The 15311-nt window shown below is 33.3% G+C and overlaps 1 protein-coding gene across 1 annotated transcript; it reads left to right on the forward strand.

The window, feature by feature from the left end:
* Nucleotides 1-5197: 5197 nt before the first annotated feature.
* LOC18037360 (UDP-glucose iridoid glucosyltransferase) lies at nucleotides 5198-6765 on the forward strand. Its single transcript, XM_006427766.1, has 2 exons — nucleotides 5198-5681; nucleotides 5888-6765. The coding sequence occupies exons 1-2, from the start codon at nucleotides 5198-5200 to the stop codon at nucleotides 6763-6765; spliced, it is 1362 nt and encodes a 453-aa protein (XP_006427829.1).
* The last annotated feature ends 8546 nt before the right edge of the window (nucleotides 6766-15311 follow it).

Consider the following 15311-nt stretch of genomic DNA (forward strand, 5'->3'; position numbering starts at 1 on the left):
TCCATTCATCTAAGTCTAGATTATTCCACCCACAGTCCGCGACATGTCCGTCAAAGTCTCTGGCCTGCACAATAGATGTGACTAAGTTCATTTTCAAAAGGGCTTGAATTAAAAAAGTTGGGAGCAACATAATGGTGAAACTCTTTGCTACCTTAAAGAAAGGGAGCCATAACAATTAAGCTCTGTCTGATCTAGACTTAAACTTCATACGGTGTGGGAAAGGCGCATCACCTCAGAATGCACTGATTTTTTTGCGCTTACGAAAGGGTGATCAAACTTGGTTAATCTCAACGACTAACTTTTATGCACTGGTCTGATTCTATGAATTAAACTTCATACAGTGTTGAAAATAAAATAAACAATTGGAGCTGAAAATATATTATAGCACAAATGAAATCTAGAAACTGTGTGCTGACGGGGTCCATGTCAAAACCTCTTAGATGAGAGATAAGATAATTTAGTAGAATTTAATAGCAACAAGCAACTAAAGGTCGTTTAATATTAGCTTAATTTTGACAGAAAATATATATAACTGGTCTTTTATATATTGGTTCTTGAAGCAGCTTTGAATCGGGTTTTCAGAAGACTTTTGATAAAATTAGCTTGATTTTACACAAAATATAAAAAAACTGGCCTTTCATATATTGATTATAGAAGCAGCTTTGAATTGGGGTTTTAGAAGACTTTTGACAAAGTTGATTGATTTTGAACACAAATGTATGTAATTAGTCAGCTAGTCTTGTTAAGTTTCCAAGTCCTTTGAGGTTGGAAATCAACCATAAAATTAATTAAAATAATTTAAAGTTATCTAAAATATTACAAGTGAATAAAAACTATGAACAATTAATTAATTATTTCCTTTTCATAATCTTTTTCTTCTTTTCTTAGGTCTTTTAACAATTTTTTTTCATTTGAGGTTGCTTTAAGATCTATTTAATTTAATTATTTTATCCTTATAATACAAAATAATAAAATTGCTCAAAAAAATGTGTTGTTGTATCCAATAGATTAAGTATTTAGTTGTACGTTTTATAATCTACTTTTTTTTAGAAATAAAATTCAATAACTATTAATACCCCACATGTCATAAATACATTTTATTAGTTTAATTGAATAGCAATAATTATATTAATAAAGTAGTATTTATACACCATTAAGAAAAAAATTATATTTTGTATGGAGAAAAATTATCAAAGTTAAGTAAATATTTGGGTATTTTGGTACTTTTCATCTTATGAGAGTAAAATAGTTAAATTACACTTATATTAAAGAAACCTTAGTTTTCAAATACAATAAAAAAAGCACTGATAAAATAAATTAAGATGGATTCAATTAATTAATTAATTCTCCAAACTTCTACTTTATTTGAATTTTTTAAAAATAATGTGAAGTTATTGCACTAATTTTCTGAAAGTGGGGTGGAAATTTATAAAATTATAGGGTGAAAATATCACCACCCTAAACATATACAAGACATATTTTTCTTAAATTATGCATTTTTATCACTTTAGTCCTTACTTTTTGTAGAAAAAAACCTAGACTAGAAGGTTTCCAAAAAGATTTGACTTAAGTTCTCGGCAATTGTATTTTATTTTACGTAGGTCCTTGATAACTTGATCATTACAGAGGTAACAACAGTATAAGGCTATTCTCGGGAGCTTATTATATCGAGTGTTTAGTGGAGCTTGCGAGAGCTCAAGGCAATGGTGCACCCAGACTGTGATGTAGTGGGGAAAATTTTAATTAACTTAAAAATTTTGGTCTTCTCAATTTCCACGGTCAATTTTGTCTAACCATTTCGTTGGGCATGTTGAGGGCAATCTCTAACATACCAACTTCTCAAACATGGCTTTGTATTGCTCTTGGTGTTCTACAATCTTTTCAATCTATCTGGTGAGCATTTAAATGTCACTAAGGAGATCGATTAAAATTCTAATTTTGTGAAGGTAAAGAAAATCGCAATAATTAAAGAAATTTTTTCGAGTTACCATAAGTTAAAAAATAAGATTACAATGTAAAATTTAATCTCAGCAATTTAATTTCATTAACAGCACGTGTCAATGAATTCTTGAAATCCTAGGAGAACTAGAAAAGGAAATGACCAGGAGAGGATTCAAATCTTTATATTATAGTAGATGACAGTTAGTTGTGTTCGTATTTATTCTATTAGAGACTGTTTCAACGATTAGTAAGAGATTGATCATACAATGTTAATTGTAATTTGTTGTACTGCACAATGATAATTGGAATTTTAAATAAAAATAGATGCGTAGATATTGTAGCACATTAATGTTTTTATTTAAATATATAGAATTCACTAAAGAAAAATAGTCTCAATATCTGTTTTCAACATATTCAAAAATTCTCCCTTTTTTAAATAGTTGGGATTTGGCTGTCTATTTTTTCAAAAAAGATAGTCTTTTTTTTTCAATGAAAAATTATTTGATGGTCAAATAATTATTGAGAGAAAAATTGGACTAGAATTGTACATTAATGATGCAGAATTTTTTTCATTTTTAAAAAATTGAAAATGAGAATTTTTTAAAATATAAAAATTAGGAGCCTCTTTCCTGAAGTTGACTATGAAAATGAAACTTCATGAATTTTTTAAAAGACTTTATCTTAAAATAAATTATTGTTAATATGTATGTGTGTGTATACAAAGTCATGTTATGCAACAGCATAAAAAATTTTAAAAATTGATCGTTTTGAGTTTGGTTTGGTTCGGGTTCTAAAAAAAGGGACAAAAGCTCAAGCAAACTAATAAAAAAAATCGAAAAACCAAACCGATCAATTTAGTTTACTTTGTTTCAATTTTCAGTCATGGTTGATTCAAAATTTTCTGAACCAAACTGAAAAATGCCCATAAAATTATTTCAGATTGATATTTCCTTTTTTTATATATATATAAACATTTCAAGCCTGAAGCACAAATGGGCTTTCCGTCCGTTCAGGCCCAAACTTCCTATTGATGGGTTGTCATTTCGGCCTACTTTTTAAACTATGAACTATTAGGTGGCCCATTGAAACGGCTATAATTCCCATCCCAGCTTCTTCATAGCTGCTAAATCGATTATAATTAATTAGGAAAAGAAAATTTATGAGCTTATATAATATAATATACACCCATTTAGATTAATATTTTTATGCTCATGTGAAATCTAGGATGGTAATGTCCGAAGCTCTTTATATGAATGCCACCAACCATATGTGTCAAATTCGACAGCAATTTGATTGGTACATGTTATGATTGGTACAAGAAATGCAATTTGTAATGTCTAATTAGCAAAGATTTTACCTTCAATTAAATGTTGTCCAGACACCTATAGCTAGATATCTTTTGTTCATTTACAGAGGAGAGAGAGTATTCGATCGAACATAACAAATAAATTCCTTACAAACATAGGAACTTGTGTTACAATAGTCAACATTAGACACAAGGACCACTTCACTGTGGTTCAAAATTTAACCACTGCATACACACCAGAAACTTGATATGTATTTAGCAATTCGGAGGAGGAAGATCTGATAAATCCTGGTAAGGTTCAATCTTAAAATTATTCCGAAAATCCTGACTCCCAAAAATAAAAAAACCAACTGAAAATCCAGCAACTGCAGCAAGCAACACACAAATATTAAACGACATGACGGGAAGCATCGCCAAATAGGCCAGTCCAAACCTGAAGGCATACATGAGAGTCCGTAAAATCCCTGAAGCAACGTTGTTTATGCCAGACTTGATCAATTTCACATGTGAGGTCCAGTCCACTGTCAAAGAGAATCAACTGAAGCTTTTTCGTGGAATATAATTTCAGTAATTGTGCCCCAGAAAAATGTTATATGACCCATCATCATCTTTTCTTTCTATGTCTTTTGCCACAGCAAGCAAAGATGGAAAGGATCACAAAGGAAGACAAATAATAATAGTACAGTTATAGGAGAATGTGGGATATTTTTTCATGCAAGTGATCATAGATAGTACTTGACACTTGGAAGTTGTACTACCTAGTGCTCCACTTCATAACATGTAATGGTACTTTAGAAAGATCAATCAGGCACGTATTAGCCAACTGTGATTAGTCAACTGGCTCTCAGTTTATTGCCTTTTTTTCTAAAAGAGGACAGAAATTCAGAATATTCATGCATCACAATACAACTCCACTATGATAAAGAGAACAGTGACGCTTTAATTTATGGGCTCAGTGGTGGGGCTACCATGTTGATTGACTGCTTTTTAAAATGAGTATTTGTAGTACAAATCAAACTTTTAGCTCCTTTTGGCAAATTTTATTTGGATGCCATTGACTCATTGAACAAATTTTAAATCATTTAAAGATGAATAAGTGGTCTGCAACAATATTTTGCTGCTGCCACATATACCTAGTAGATTTGGAAAATGGGTGCAAAAATTATTAGTTTTTCAATCTCTAGTAGCTATTAGTGATGGTTCCTATGTGAAAGAAGCCACAACTGAGTTCTTGAAGAGGAGAGAATGCTAATTTTTATGGACCTAAGTTGCTTAAACAAGAGAGTGAATGTGACTGAGCTAGAAGGATATTGTGGTGCTGTAGAAAGTAGAATGGAAGCTCTAGGTATTAAGGAAAAATTGATGGGTGTTTGGTATATTAAATAAAAGTTATTTATTATTATTTTCAGAGTTTATTTTTCATTAAACAGTTTTGGGAAAGTTTTATGGCAGCTAAACTGTGAAAAAGCGAAAACAAAGGAGCCTTTTAGAATTAGTGGCTAATGAAACCTCTTAAGAGATAGGACTCAATTTAGGAGATTTTAGGTTGTGTTATATCAACTTTTCTTTTTGCGAAGGAATGACTTTTCTAATGATTTGACATAGAGAAGGATAAATGCAGTAAGACTTTTCTAATGGTTTGACTTAGAGAAGGATAAATAGAGTAACACAGGAAATTCTTTGCTTCTACATGAAACGGATGTCTTGATCAATGGCTCATAACTAATTAGAAATTTGTAATTTTGAATATTAGCTCACTTTATCTGCAGCCGCCGTGCTATAAAGTCAAATTAACTTGTGCAATATTATCTCTGAAAGCTAATTGGCAAATTGTTAAAAAATTCAAAAACGCAACCTTCTCCTGTAGTCCTGTGTATTTTTCATGTCACTGAATCCCATTAGCCATTTAAGTCCTTGTATTTATTTTTCAGCCGCATCAACAGAAACAAAATGGAGAAACAAGAACAACAAAAGGTCAGCCGCTTGGTGTTTGTGTTGATTCCATTTCAAGGCCACATAAATCCTATGCTTCAGCTAGCTACCATCCTTTACGCGAAAGGCTTTTCAATCACCATCATTCACCCACAATTCAACTTTCCCAACTCATCGAATCATCCTGAATTCACATTCATACCCATATCAGATAACTTACCTAAAAGAGAAGTCTCAGCTGGGGATCTTTTTGGCATCGTTTCGGCTCTAAACAAGAATTGTGAAGGACCGTTGACTGAATGCATTAAAGAAATGTTGAAAGCAGAGGATCCACATGATCGGATCTCGTGTATCGTTTATGACAGCACTATGTGCTTTTCTCAAAGTGTTGCTGATCATTTAAAGCTTCCGGGAATCTGTGTTCGTACTAGCCCTGCTGCCACAATGCTGGCCTTCGCTGTCTTTCCTCGTCTTCATGAGCAAGGTTACATCTCCTTCCTAGGTAAAGTTTGAATATTTCGTATTAACGGCCAACTTGATAATGAAATCTAGATACATGTACTTAAATGTTTTTGTCCTTAAATTTGCGAAATGAGTTTAATTGAAACAGAGGCAACTAGGCCAATCAGGCTTGTCCTCAAAACTCTCTGATAATGACCTACTAAATTAGCTTATATTGTTATTGCTGATATACCAATTGCACAACAGAGTCTATGTCACTAGACCGAGTGAGCGATCTCCCCTCCCTCATGCTTAAGGAGCTAGCTGCTTCAATGAAAAAAATTACAACCGATGGTATGTTAGAGTTAGGAGCTGCTGTAGCAGATTCAGTGAAAAAGTGTTCGGCTCTCATTGTTAACACAGTTGATTTTCTTGAACAAGAAGCAATAACAAAAGTTCAAGAACTATTCTCAGCTTCAGCTTTCACCATAGGTCCTTTTCACAAATTATTGCCAACCATTTCTAGTTCATTACTAAAGGAAGATACTAATTGCATTTCTTGGCTAAACAAGCAAGCTCCAAAGTCTGTCATTTATGTAAGTTTTGGCAGCATAGCTAGCATCGATGAGAAAGAGCTGCTTGAAACAGCTTGGGGGCTGGCCAACTGTGAGCAACCTTTCTTGTGGGTGGTTAGGCCTGGTTTGGTTTGTGGCTCGAATTGCTTGGAACTATTACCAATTAATTTTCAAGATAGCGTTGGAGAAAGGGGTTGCATTGTGGAATGGGCACCGCAAAAGGAAGTGCTAGCAAACGATGCTGTGGGTGGGTTTTGGAGCCATTGTGGTTGGAATTCTACTCTCGAAAGCATTTGCGAAGGCGTTCCAATGCTATGCAAGCCATTTTTCGGGGATCAAAACATAAACATGAGATACGTGTGTGATGTTTGGAATGTAGGCCTGGAATTGGAGGATTTCGAGGGAGGGACGATTAAGAAAGCTATAAAAAGACTCATGGTGGATACAGAAGGCAAAGAGATGAGGAAAAAGGCAATACATTTGAAAGAGAAGGTGGAGCTGTCTCTGAAAGAAGGTGATTCTTGCTACAATTCATTGAATGATTTAGTTAAGAAAATCTTATCATTCTGACCAAATGAAGATGGAGCATATAGACCAACCAGTGTTTTCAGCTGCAGATATCTGTAGCATAATAAATGTCTCCTAGATTTAAGGCTTCAGTAATATCCTGGCTTATTCGCCACACCTTTGAAGTAAAAATTTTAAGAGCTTTGTGGATCCTAAGATTATTGATAAATATTATAATCTCCTGATAAAGTTTATCCCCAGTGTTACACTGAAGACTCATAATGTATTACGATGACAATCATCAAAGGAACCCGACAAAATGAAGTACTTATAAAGGCAAAGGAGAAAGGGAAAAAACCAATCTTTAGTTTTTGACTTGCGGAAGCCGACACGAAACTTTCTTTAGAGGGCAATAGGCGCGGGAGGGGGAGGGGGGGGGGGGGGGGGGAATAGACATCATCAGCATTTCTTGTTCATCTGATGCTCTTAGCGTTCTCATTTCGGCAACTTTTGGAATTTTGCTCTGCAAATACCGTGGCTGGTCATAAATAACAATTCGAGGTAATGTCAACGCCAGATATTGTGAGGATATTGCTCCTTTTCTATTTAATGATGCAGAACTTGAGAAAATGACAGGTGGTTTCACTACAACAGATCTGCAATGTAGTGGCATGTGAAAAGTGCTACTACAAGTAAATGGTAGCATTTTTGTAAGTGCCATGATAAAGCCCATGTTACTCAAATATTTCCCTTTAATAGCAGTTTTGGAAAGCCATCGTTTTACATTATGCAGCACTGGAAAAATGCTACCAAATTGTCTGTTCTAGCAAAGGAAAAATGCTACACATTAAAGCCCTAAAGCGTTTTACAAATGCTACCAAATTGTCTGTTCTAGCAAAGGAAAAACGCTACACATTAAAGTCCTATACCGTTTTGCAAATGCCACCAAATTGTCTATCACAGCAGAATAAAAAAGCTACGAGTTTGAATGATTCGTAGCATTTTGAAGATGCTACAAATTATATGATAATTATAAGTTAATTACTAAATAGCTTCGATCAAATTCTAGAGAAATGCAATATTATTTTTAGGTAAATTTCCTCATATAAAAACTTATAATCCAAATGAACAAAAACACACAATATATTATATCAATAGTGTATCAATGTACTAGTGTATGAATTTCATAATTTGAAGATTAAATATCAATTGCAAGTAAAATCATACTCAACTATAAACCAAGAGTGCCATCTTTCGAGAAGGCAATCTTTAAATCAAAAATATTGCTTCATCTTCAAATTGCGCCCAAACCTCCTTTACAAGTAGTATTACTCATCATAACCTGCAATGTAAATTGAAAGAAAAATAACGAATTGATTAAATCTGTGTGGGTATAGTGTTCAGTAAAATAAAGCTATCATGATTTTTTTTTTAATTTAAGAATTTTCATCATAATGCATAGATAATTGTAAATATTGGTCTCATAAACTTTCTTTCAAACTTATATGAACCATCATAGTTTTGAGTGGTGAAAATTCAAATATGCAACTAAAGGATAAACTGAAGTTGCCTAAATTTAATCCACCTTCACGGTGGATTAAATTACAAAAAAAAAATGAAGTCTAGAAATTGGCAATTCAAAGTTGTGAACTACCGGATAAAATCTAAAATGGGAAAAAAACTCAGCCACATGAAAAGCACAAGCTATGAAAAAGATTGCAGATTTGAGGAAAGACACCATAGAAAGGATCCAACACTTATTATTTGTCATTTAGAGTAAACAAGAAGAAAAAGGATTATCAAGACTAATACTATTGCGAATAAACATTTTGCTTTTCAAATTAAACAAAATTTATGTTAACTAACTAAACTCACAGGTTATTAAGATGAAATAGAAAATAGATTTGAAGCTACATAACTTGGCAAATTCATAATAACATCCAACAAAACCAACTAATAAGCACCAAATAAACAAAAAACTAATAGATCAGACTTCATAAATGAACAAAACAAATGACATTGCAAATTCTACAATAGAAACTAACAAATCTATTAGTCGGGAGGCTGGAGCAAGTAATTATGCAATTGGCCATGCAAGCCAGAGGTGAAAGTTATTTGGGTCTTCTTCAACTCAGAGGAACTATTTGGATATCAAAACAATACAAAAATCAACCAAATGTACTTTTGTCGAGCATAAAATATAATAAATCTCAAAAACAAATAAAAAAGTTAGCTAATTGTAGTGGATTTCGCATCCTATTTCTTTGAAGTGACCAGCCCAGCATTTATTGTGCAACTTAACTCTTGCCTTATCACAAAGTGGCACTCACTTGAGCTAGGAAGCCAGGTAGTCATACTACCAACTTGAATTCGTTTCTTGAAGGCTTGCCTCGTCCTCCAGCCAGCAAATGGAAAGCCAATTAATTGACTTTCATACACCCTTCTCTCAACTCATAATGGAGAAATTACATGAAATTTTCTACCATTATGCCTAAATCTAAACAATATGTCACAGACGTATTTTGGTTAAACAGAAAAAAAAAATAGTTTTCAATAATTATTTAAAGTAACAAGCTTCACAATAATTCAACATAGAAAGTTAATTTCATGGCACTGAAACGTTTTATGATTTTAACAGATAAATGATAAATTGAAAACAAATAAGAGCACCTTGTTTAGACTATCAAAAATTAACGATCTAATTGCACGCCATATAATTGCCTCAGGAGAAAGGGATAAATTAACAAATCGTAAATTGAAATGTTAACAAGTCCTAAGTTGCACAAAAGCGCTTGTAATGTCATCAAGAATAGGAGCAAAACATCATCCAACAAAGTTAAAATCGATACTTCATAAATTTCTCAACTTTAACATAGCATCAACTGTCATAATAAATGTTAATATTTTCAATCACTTTCTCTTGGAACGGAACTATTGTCAACCTAATGGACTTACTTATCTCATTCCAAAAGTATGCAGCCTCTTCATCACTCTTTAATCTGTTCAAAATCATACCATTTTCTCTAAGCAACTTCACATCTTCCTCAGTATAAATAACAAAAATTAACCAACATAAAACCAAAACCATAAATTACCTCCATCACATTTAAGCCATATTTGGAGAAATTAAGACACATCAATTTCTTCTTTCAAACTCACGACATTTGGGGATGCAATTGCTCAGCATGTTAAGGGGGCCTACATGGGTTAAATAATTTCCAAAGAAATTACAGGAGATAAGGATTTTGGGTTTCAAAATCTAATAGCGAGGACTCAAAGGAGAGAAAAAGATTGAGAGTTTTGATGATCTTAGACTTCACACAGGAAATTAGAGATTATAGGGAAAAGATGACTAAATTATTTTTGAAGGTTTTAATTTTTTTCATTTGGCGGTTGACAAATTTTTCCCCGCTTTTTTTTTTTTTTCATTTTTCCCCTCTTTTGGCAGCTTTTTTATATTGCCACTAAATTAAAATTGTTTATTTAGCATTTAGAAAATGCGATCCTATTAAATAATATACGTATCACTTATGAATATGCTAGTATACAAATATTATTAAATGTAACATTAGAAAAAAAAAAGGCTGCGATGAAATGCTATACAATAGATGATATTTGTTGTAGTGTTTTAAGGAAGAAATTGGCAGAGCATCATCTGGGACAGTTTATAAACGAACTATGACCAATCACAAATTGTTGGATGTCAAGGGATAACAAAAGATGTTAATTGAAGGGGAAACAGAGTTTCATACCTGGATGAAAGTAATCAGGAGGACTCATCACCGAAATCTTGTTCGTCTGCTCGGTTATTCCTTTGAAATATCGAATAAGATCTTGGTCTGTGAGACGTGAACAATTTTTCTGACGAAACAGGAACGCTAAGATTGAAAAGATAGAGAAAAACAAAGTTCTGAATAACAAAATTATGGTTTTTGGTCTTTTATAATAACCCTAAATGTCATGTATTTACCAAAATATACAAACTTGAAATATTTATTATATAATAAAATTCTTCTAATTGGTAAGGAAAACAAAACAAACGATCTCTAAATTCAATATTTAGGGGAAAAAATAATCTTAAAAGCAATAGGAAAAATCAGAAATATCTTAAATTAAAAGATGATTGCAAAAGAAATAGAATTTCTGGCTCGATCATGATGTAAAACATTTTAGATTTGATTTGTCTCGTCACAAACTTCAAAACGGTGTATTATACGCCTAAAATGGATACTTATATCTCAATTTATAACTCTAAGAATGTATCCTGCTCATCCTACATAGCCATCCTGCATTAGTCCCCCTCCCTTAGAAAAGAAGTCGCCCTTGAGTTATTCTAATGCAACTCCTAGTCATTCGAATGCTACTCGAATAGATCAACCATGTTGAAAGTGTGAGAAATACTCTAATTGTCCAGCAACTGCAGCACATAAGCTTTATCGTTAATCTTCCTTGCCACATGAAATGGAACATATTTCTACTTCCCCAATTTAGTGTGAATCCCAAGAAGATGGTTATGCCGCAGATATGTCATCACCAAATCTCCCTCTTGAAAAGACTTTCCGACATCAATGCTTGTTTGCATCAGCCTTATACTTAGCATTAGTGACTTCTAAGTGAGCTTTTACTTACCCTGTTTACCACATTACCCACTGCTTTGCTTCCTCCTGCTACTATTGGCAATACAACCAGATTAAAGACATGGTGTGGGGAATAAGTATAGACAATGTCAAAAGGTGCTTTGCCAATAGATTGATTCACCATATTGTCGTAAACAAACTCAACATGTGGCAATATAGTTTCCCAGTTCCATTACTTATCAACACAAACATAACGCAACATATTTTCCAAAGTTCGTTTGACTACCTTTGTTTGTCCATTTGTTTGAAGAAGGAAGGCACTACTAAACTACAACTGCATGTCAAATTTATCCTACAGATGATGCCAAAACTTACTAGTGAACTTCCCATTCCTGTTAGAATTAATAGTCTTTGGAACATTATGTAAACACATCACTTCTCGAACGAACAAATGCACCATAGTAGAAGCACCTTCAGTCTTCTTACAAGAAATAAAATGCGTAGTCTTGAAAAATCTGTCAACGACCACAAGTACAGAATATCAAACAGTCCTTGTACACTGCAATCCTAACACAAAATCTAAAGTCTAACCAAATATTCTCTAGAACAAATAATGGTGTGTATAATTCAACGTTCTGCGATTATTCCTTGCTCTTTTGGCAAATGCAACACCTCTGTATAATCTTATGCATATTTCTGTTCAATTTTGGCCAATAATATCGCTCCTTAACAAGTGCCTAGGTGTTATCTCGACCAACATGACCATCAACCCACCTCTATGTAAGTCACAAATAATCTATTCTATCAAAGAAATGTAAGGACACACAATTGGTTAGCCCTAAATAGATATTCATCTCGAATTAGAAAATCACTTGTTTTCTAATAATAGAAACATTAATCACAAACACATGCAAAGTCTTCATTTCGAATTCTTTCTTTTTCTTCAACTTCTTACAACCATCGCAATCGTCCTCCAGATGACCTTTGACAATGGTCAGAAAATTCTTTTCCGCTGGTTTAGAATTCTTCTTCTTGTTTGTTAATGGCACTAAAAAAAAATCTTGCTATTCCACCAAGATTCATACACATCAACATTAAACCGCCAAGGTTTACCTAACAAAAGATGGTGAGTATCTATATCCACCACATCACACACTATAAATTTTCCCAGTAGAGAAAGAAACATGACAAATCTCATTGACTCTCATTTCTGCCCTTTTCTTTATCCACCCTATCTTGTTTGGTGTTGGATGTTTCTTTGTTTGAAGTCCCATTACATCAACCAATGCCTTTGAAACTATATTTTTGCTACTACCACTATCAATTATGACATTGCACACCTTATCGTTAATGGTACCATGAGTTTTGACAATCTCATGGCATTAGTCATTTTCTTCGAACTTTGGTGCTAATAAAAGTTTCTGTACAGTACAATTTAGCATGTCTCCTTTACCTACTGTCAACTCTATTATTTCTTCATCATCTACCCCTTCATCAATAACTAAATGGGCTCAGTCTCATCAACTCCAACCTTTGCTAGATTGAAATCTTTACCATGACATTCATTTGATGTGTGCCTTAGTTTTCCACAGTTCAAACACTTACCAAGCATAGGTTTTGCATATGAATTATTCTGCAACTGTTGTTTGTACTGCTGCTGCCCCTCCCCTACTGCAATGGATAAATATTAATTCAAGCCCATGATCTCTACTTATTTTCAACCCCAAAACGGTGTTACAATCCCTTACTAATTGTTCTGAAATTCAAAAAACTTCGCCGTGACGTGAATGTAGAATGCTCTTTACTTCTTTCTTCCGACTTTTGTGCCTTTGAAATCACTTTGCTCACACTCCAAACCGAATCCATATAAAGTTCATAATAAATGTCCATCTTTAATCCATCGATATTCTTTGTAATTATTCTAAATTCTGGCTCATCAATATTATTTCTAGCATATAGACAGTGAAACTCCTTTGTAGACTCATCTAGAGTGCAATTTGCTTGCCTATAATTCTGATACTTTAAATACAGTTGCTATTTGTAATGTAGAAGTAGATAATATTCCTCCAATATTCTTTTTATCCTAGCCCACAATCTGATGGTTGGCTTTCCTATAACTCTCCTATTATGAATTTGTTGCCGCTACGCAAATGTTGCTCCCTTCTCCCTTTAATTTAAACAACACCAAATTTGCCCATTTCTCCTTAACAACATCCATGTACTCAAAGAAAGTCTCAATCTCATTCAGCCAACCTAAAAATACCTCAATATGCAAGTTGCCATGAAATTCTACAAGATCCACAATAGTCTTATAATCTAACTACTCTCTGTGTCCTTTCCTATCATTATCCACAGAATCTTCATCATTCGAATCACCAGCTAAAGCCTCATGCACTTGTATAGCAAGTTTCCTCACAGGTTGGGCTACTTGTTGCCTCACAGCTCCGGCTACTTGTGGTTCTTCTTCACGGTTAGCTCTTTGCTCTTAACCTCTCTCTCTGATATTCATTGATTGCTCCCTCTAACACATCCAATTTACAGACTGCCTTAATTGCTTCTTTGGCTATCTCAGTGATAGCCTCCATAGTTAGTGCCTGCACTCCATGATCAGTGCCAGCAAAATAATCGTTCTATTGTTCATATCGTACCATGATGACAAGAAAAACTTGCTTTAATACCAATTGACGAAATAGATGTTGGGAAAATATGCTCTTTAAAAGCATATGTGTTTATTTAATTGTAATAAATATTTTTTTTTTCTGATTAATAAAATTAATGAGGTATTTTATTCAAATATCTTAATTGCATTAATATTTGTATTAAAGTTCATTTAATCATATTATATGTATTTATGTAATCACCATGTGGATTCACAGAAGACATAAATACAAATTATCTTATGATTAAATAAATTTAGTTCGCAGTTGATAAATAAAGTTGGGCACTTTATTTAGGTATAGACTGTAATAAATTCATTGAATGATTTGTCTTAATCATGTATGAATTTATTGATGTAGTACGACTACATTGAACAGGATCACATATGAGATTTAATTAACTTTGTAATAATTGCCAGACTTATTAAATCTCATAGGCGTTGATTTTACTGTAATCTTAATCTTGAGTTAATTATGATTTCATGATTGTAATTGTTATTTCATTTGAGTTACCAATGGGCACGACACATCCTTGTGGTCAAGATTACCTGGTATTTTGGTGGGAGCAATTATGAGTATTGGAGTTATGGATTAACAATATAGAATTTGTATAACACATCTCTTAATAGGTTTTCGGTACTTGATCATAGAATTCTCTGGCCAGAGTGTGTCAACATATTTAGTATGTTGAAAATGATCATTAGAGAAAACCAGTAAGGATCAAGGAATAAGATGTTATTAAATTGATTGGACAGTTGAGATATCAATTTAATTAACGATATGGTACAAAGGATTGTGCAGTAAAGAAATCAATGTGGCTTGGGACGAATTATTGTTCGAGCATACAATTATGGAAGTCAGTTCCAATCTTTTAGTGGAGTAGATTTGGAATTAAATAATTGGGCTAGTTTAATTATAGGCCTAATTATTGTAGCCACTATTGTATGTTCCCAAATGATCCCCGGGTTAGCTCATTTAATTAACTGCACCACTACTGGACTAATAAGTAAGATAACTAGATATTTGGGTCAAAAGCCTAAATATACCATTTAGTGGGAGGCTCCATTTAATTAGCTTTTGTGTAAGGGGCCTTATGTTATTTTACAAGGTGGGTCCCCTATTGAAAAAGAAAATAACGTGCGTTTTGTTTTTTGATTATTTGGAGCCTAGGGTTTTCACTAAAAGGTGATATAAAATGCTTATTTTCTCTAAAGAAAAGTGAGAAGCCACTTTATACAGATTAGAGAATAAGATTTTTTTCTCTATTGTTGAGAGAAAAATTTTCTCGTGCTAGTTGCTTTGGTAGTGATAAAGGCGCCCACACGTTAAGTGCAGATCGAACCTGAGTCATAACCTAGAAGATCATTGGTGACAG

The sequence above is a fragment of the Citrus clementina genome, unplaced genomic scaffold (genome assembly GCF_000493195.1).
Source record: "Citrus clementina cultivar Clemenules unplaced genomic scaffold, Citrus_clementina_v1.0 scaffold_7, whole genome shotgun sequence".
NCBI classification, from domain to species: domain Eukaryota; kingdom Viridiplantae; phylum Streptophyta; class Magnoliopsida; order Sapindales; family Rutaceae; genus Citrus; species Citrus x clementina.